Below are 6,012 nucleotides of genomic sequence, written 5' to 3'. Positions count from 1 at the left end.
GTAATAATTTGACCTACAATTTATAAATAAAGATAATTAATAATTTTATTCATTTTAATTATGAATTGAATTAATTAAAATGCTCCCATTATTTTTTTCAAACGAATAACATCACTATTGTACTTGGAAAGTTTTGATGAACTTTCTAGTGGACCAAAACCTTATTATATTAATTCTCCTCCTCGCTTTTGACGAACAAGTTTGAATATTCGAATAGATAAATTTCAAATTATTCATCAAAAGTTTGTGATCTGAAGTTAAGTTTTAGACCAACAAATCATATAGCCTCAAATATGACTCTCGACACTTGTAGGATGGATAATACATATCACCTTGCATCGATAAATGCATTCCTTACTCATATCTTTAATATACTTCAACTTTGCTTTGATAAACAAGCAAAGTATACTAGTTAAATCGAACCTAATATGAAAATTTCCTAATTTTTTATCTAGTAGAAGTGTACCCTTCGCTTTGTTGAACAAGGTTCTAATAAATAAGTCAAGGATAGGAGTCTCATATAACTTTTGCTTAATCAACTCAAAGTTTTTGCTTACTGCCAAAGTCCATTCAAAAGATCTTTTCTTCATACATTTAGTGATAGGTGTCATAAGGGTGTTGAAATTTGGTACAAACCTCTTATAGAAAGAAGTCAAGCCGTGAAAGCTTCTTACATTTGTAAGTGTTTTAGGCTTAGGCCATGATAGAATTGCTTCTACCTTGGATTGATTTTCCATGACCCCTTCCTTAGAAATGACATATCTAAGGAAAACAACACTACCCACAAAGAATTCCAACTTTGTATAAAAGTTTTGCCTCTTCAATACTTTAAACACTGCCCTTAAGTAATCTACATGGTCTTCATGATCTTTGCTATGTGTAAGTATGTCATCAAAATACACAATAACAAACTTGCCAATAAGAAGCTTGAGTACCTCATTCATTAGTCGTATGAAGGTGTTTGGTGCATTGGAAAGGCTGAATGGCATCACTATCCATTCATGAAACTTTTTCATTGTTTCACCTTTTCTTGAGTGTCCTTATGAACTTGTAAATAAATAAGTAAAGATGTCAATTTAATAAAAGTAGATTAATCCCATAAAATACCTCAAAAAGAGAGTGGCCAATTATAGTACTTAAAGCTTAATTGTATACAAACTTAGTACAAGCTAACTTCAAGTCCCAATCTTTGAGATGTTGATTCATCATGGTCCTCAAAATGTGCCCAATATCCTATTTGTCACCTCTATTTGACCATCAGTTTGGGGGTGATGAGAAGTGCTAAATAAGAACTGTGTTCCAAGCTTGTTTTATAGTGTCCTCCAAAAGTAGCTTAGGAACTTTATGTCATGATTAGATACAATGGTTCTTGGAACACCGTGCAACCTTATAATCTACTTAAAGAATAGATCCACTTCTTCCTTACATCATCAATCTTATGGCATGGAATGAAATAGGTTATCTTTGAAAGCCTATTAATAGCCACTATAATTAAGTCTCTCCCTTTTTTGAGTTATCAGCAAAACCACTATAAAATTCATGCTTAAACCTTCCTATACCCGTTTTAGGATGGGTAAGGATGTGTAAGGCCTTGGTTTGAAATATGCCTTGGCACCTTAGCATGTACCACACTAGGCAATGATAGATTGGACATCCTTCAATATCTTAGGCCAATAGAAGTGTTCCTTGAGCATCTCCAAGGTCTTATAAATGCCAAAATGATCTGTCAAACCACTACCATGCATTTCCCTTATCAAAAGCTCCCTAAATGATCATTTTGGCATACATAGCTAATTTCCCTTAAAGAGAAAACCCTTTTGCACAGTAAAGTCCCCATAGGTACCACTAAAGTACTTTTTGATGATCCTTGACATGTCTTTATCTTTATTATAATGGTCTTTAATGAGTTGGAAGCTAAGAACCCTAGCATTAAGAATGGAAAGTAACAAGTGCCTCTTTAACAAGGCATCGACAACAACATTAATAGTACCTTGTTTGTAAAAAGAAACAAAATATTTCTTTTCACTTAGGGAATTGTTTAATGGAAAAGATTTGAGATGGACCTTTATATGGTCTTCGCTTTTTTTTTTGGAGAAATTATATGGTCTTTGTTTAGCTATGCTAGTTTGTTAATTCATGCTTCAATTTGAGCTTAGGTTGTATTTCTTGTTTTTTGTTAATATATACTTACTTGCCAAAAAAAGAAGAAACAAAATAGAAGAATTAGAGGAATATTACCCATTTGGCATGTCTTGGATTGATTTTATGCTACCCATTATGAAATTTCCATGCTTGGTGATCTGAATGTAACACAAATTGCTTAGGCCAAAGGTAATGACTCCAATGATCAAGTGTTCTCACTATGGCATAAAACTCTTTGTCATCAATTAAGTATCTCCTCTTTGTGTCATTGAGTTTCTCATTAAAGTATGCTAAAGGCCTATTGGATTAGGTATGTACAACCCCTATTCCCACTCTACTGGCATCACATTCCACCTTAAAGAACTTATCAAAATCCAATAATGTAAGGATAAACACCTCACTAAGTTTTTGCTTGATCACTACAAAGGATTCATTGGTTATTGAATTCCATTCAAATTGACTCTTTTTCATGCATTTAACAATGAGAGCCATAATGATGCTGAAATTAGGAACAAACATTTTATTAAATAAAGCTAAGCTACATAAGCTATTTATATTTGTGATTGTCTTAAGCTTAGGTGACTTATGAATTGCTTCCACTTTAGATTTATCCATCATGATTCCATTCTTTGAAATGACATATCTGATAAAGAACTCATTAGGTTATCTGTCTTAGGAACCTTTGAGTTAATCCATTATGCACACCCCAGAAAACCTAGAAAACAAGTTAGATTAATCAGATTAGAACCCTAAGGAAACTAAGTCCTTAAAATCTTAAGACGCCACAAAGGTTGATCACTCATTTGATAAATAAAGATGATGTATTCTTCTAAAAACACAAGGAAAAAAAGCAAAGTTTGCTAAAAATACCTCAACATTATTAATAATATGTCTGTTTTTCGTTTTTCATAGTTGTAGCCTTTATATAGGCATGTAATTATCATAATCCTAGGCATAAAAGTCAAAGTAAAAAAAACCCTAGCTAACATATTAAGACATGGGCCAACCTACAAGCCTAAATAAACCCAAGAAGTTAAGTCTTTTACATGCATATTTAGCCTTAACTAAAAATCCAACAACCTAAAACACTTCATTTTATTTAAGCCTTTCTTTAGCTTGGGCCATAAGGCCCGAAATTATATCATAGACTCCAAGCTTTATTCTTCAAGTTCTAAGACTTGTCCATTATCTTGCACCTAAAGATAAGTCATAATCCTTAGTGTAGCATTGGAAACTTTTAGCACAACCTCTTTGTCATGTATCTCCATGATTAAGCCTTGTAAAGCCTCTTTTATCTTCTTTGTCCTTGCTCTAGTCATTGGACCACCGATTCCTTACAAAGGATCTTGGGAATACTTTCTTTGTTGCACTTGATCAGCACTTTGATCTCCATCATTCCCTCTCTCCTCGAAAGGATTCATTCTCAAATCATCTACATCAAACAAAGATAAGTCAGTAACATTAAAAGTAATACTAACATTACCATAAGTGCTGAGCAAATCTAGTTTGTAGGCATTATCATTAATCCTTTCCAGGACTTGAAAAAGTCTATCTCATCTAGGTTACAATTTGGACTTTTTTGTGGGGGAAAACGTTCCTTTCTTATGTGCACCCACACCCAATCACCAGGTTTAAAGACAACCTTCACACACCCTTTATTAGCTTGTATTGTATTTTGCTCGTTCTTCCTTTCAATGTTAGCATGAACCTTGGCATGTAAATCCTTCATAAAGTCTGCCTTTTTCTTAACATCAATATTAGCACGTTCACACTTCTCCCATTGCCTTAAGTTCTTTTGAATGATAACATGTAACAAAGTAGTGAGTGTCCTATTAACTACTCTAGTTTGTCCATCTGTTTGAGGATGTGTAGTAGTAGAAAATAAGAGTTTAGTTCCTAATTTATTCCATAAAGTGCGCCAAAAATGACTTAAAAACTTAAAATCTCTGTCACTAACAATAGTTCTTAGCAGACCATGCAAGTGAACCACTTCCTTAAAGAACAAATTAGCAATATGTGTTACATCATTGGTTTTAGAACATGTAATAAAAGGAGCCATTTTACTAAACCTATCAACAACTACAAATATGTTATCCTTAACATTTTGAGACCTCAAAAATCCAAAGACAAAATTCATTGAAATATCAGTCCAAGCTTGGTTAGGTACGGGTAAAAGGGTATACAAGCCATGCGATTTGACCTTAGATTTTGCTTGCTTACATATAATGCACTTATCACAAACAGATTGCATATCATGTTTTATATTAGGCCAATAAAAATGCTCACGCAATATATCTAGAGTTTTTTGCATACCAAAGTGACCCCATCAACCCACCCCTATGAGTTTCCCTAACAAGCAACTCACAAATAGAACAAATACGCACACATAATTTATCTCTCCTAAATAGAAATCCTTCATGCCTATAAAAATCACCAAACGCACACTTATCACATGCATTCCATACTTGGCCAAAATCAAAATCGTTAGTATATAGGTCCTTAAGTAATTCAAAACCAAATAACTTAGTTTGCAAAGAAGTAAGTAATGCGTACCTCCTAGACAATTCATCAGCAACAACATTTTCCTTTCCATGTTTGTATTTGATCACATAAGGAAACATTTCAATGAACTCCGACCACTTAACATGTCTTTTATTAAACTTACCTTAGGATTTCAAGAACTTTAAGCTCTAATGATCAGAATGAATGACGAATTCCCTTGGCCACAAATAATGTTGTCATGTTTGAATAGTTCTTACCAATGATAAAGTTCCTTGTCATAAGTGGGATAATTCAAGGTTGCCCTACCTAGCTTTTCACTAAAGCAAGCAATTGGTTTAGAATATTGCATCAAAACAACCCTTATTCCTATTCCAGATGCGTCACATTCTACCCCAAAAATTGTATCAAAGTTAGGCAAACATAACAAAGGTGCATTAGTAAGCTTTACTGGTGCATTTCCATCAAGACAATACAACACACAAACTCAATTTTGGAAATTACTATTCATTTAGCATAATAACAATTTGTCTCTCAATTCTAACCAATCAAATGACCTCTAAATCTTGCAAATTATATATCATTGGAAAAATCTTTCAGAGAGCTTTCTAACGGTATATAATGTCAATCACAACTCAATCAAAAAGGTATTCAAAACTAGCTTCAAAATTTGCTAGCAAAAACTGGAAATTGCAAAAACACACATTATGAACAGTAATTCGAGGCATACAACACACATTCAAGCTCATACATAGTAATTAACTAAAGACAAAAGTGATTTGCTTTTTCCTTAACTTTAGGAATTATGTTTCCTAACTAAAACAACTAAATTCTAACTTAGTTCCAATGTAACTAAAACCCAATTTTGGGCTCTTTAGGCTTCTCAAAATAATGCTTGGACGTTTAGGCCATTGATGGACTTCAAAAGTTACACTTTTATATCAATCAAAGCAAGCCATTCATTTGGACCTTGGATGGATGCAATAAGACTATACCCAAAAGTGGTTTTGGGCCAAAATTAAAGATGGAATGCTTCCTTTGGCTTAGAATTTGCTAAAACTTCATTCTTTTTGGCTTCAAAGGTTGCGTAGAGACTTGAGGATGGCTTTGAACCCAAAAAAGACAATGGAGCTACGTATACATCATTTTCTTTCAAGGTATTGAAAACCCGATCATGCACATCTTCCCACTTAAAAACAACATTCTTTTTAACAAGTTTATTCAAAGGTGCAACAACAGAACTAAAATTCTTAACAAACCTTTGATAAAAACTTGCTAAACCATGAAAACTTCTTACCTCGTTCGCGTTCTTAGGTGTAAACCAGTCCCTTATCACCTTTACCTTCTCTTTATCCATACTAATGCCTTGTG

The 6,012-nt window shown here is 33.4% G+C and overlaps 1 protein-coding gene across 1 annotated transcript; it reads right to left on the bottom strand.

Annotated features, from left to right (window-relative positions):
• Positions 1 to 3,476: 3,476 nt before the first annotated feature.
• On the bottom strand, positions 3,477 to 4,201 carry LOC123211582. The gene is made up of 2 exons (XM_044630384.1): positions 3,709 to 4,201; positions 3,477 to 3,574 (listed from the first exon to the last, which is right to left on the bottom strand). The coding sequence occupies exons 1-2, from the start codon at positions 4,199 to 4,201 to the stop codon at positions 3,477 to 3,479; spliced, it is 591 nt and encodes a 196-aa protein (XP_044486319.1).
• Positions 4,202 to 6,012: the final 1,811 nt, after the last annotated feature.

The sequence above is a fragment of the Mangifera indica genome, chromosome 3 (assembly GCF_011075055.1).
Source record: "Mangifera indica cultivar Alphonso chromosome 3, CATAS_Mindica_2.1, whole genome shotgun sequence".
In the NCBI taxonomy this organism is placed as follows: domain Eukaryota; kingdom Viridiplantae; phylum Streptophyta; class Magnoliopsida; order Sapindales; family Anacardiaceae; genus Mangifera; species Mangifera indica.
The sequence above is the reverse complement of the archived record's forward strand: the minus strand, read 5'-3'. Positions and strand labels throughout refer to the sequence as shown.

Excerpts from the sequence above, each read along its gene's own strand:
- LOC123211582 (XM_044630384.1), bottom strand. The coding sequence starts at position 4,201 with ATGGCTCCTTTTATTACATGTTCTAAAACCAATGATGTAACACATATT. Across the intron at positions 3,575-3,708 it reads CCCACAAAAAAGTCCAAATT|ATGATTTGAGAATGAATCCT; the intron begins GTAACCTAGATG and ends TGTTTGATGTAG.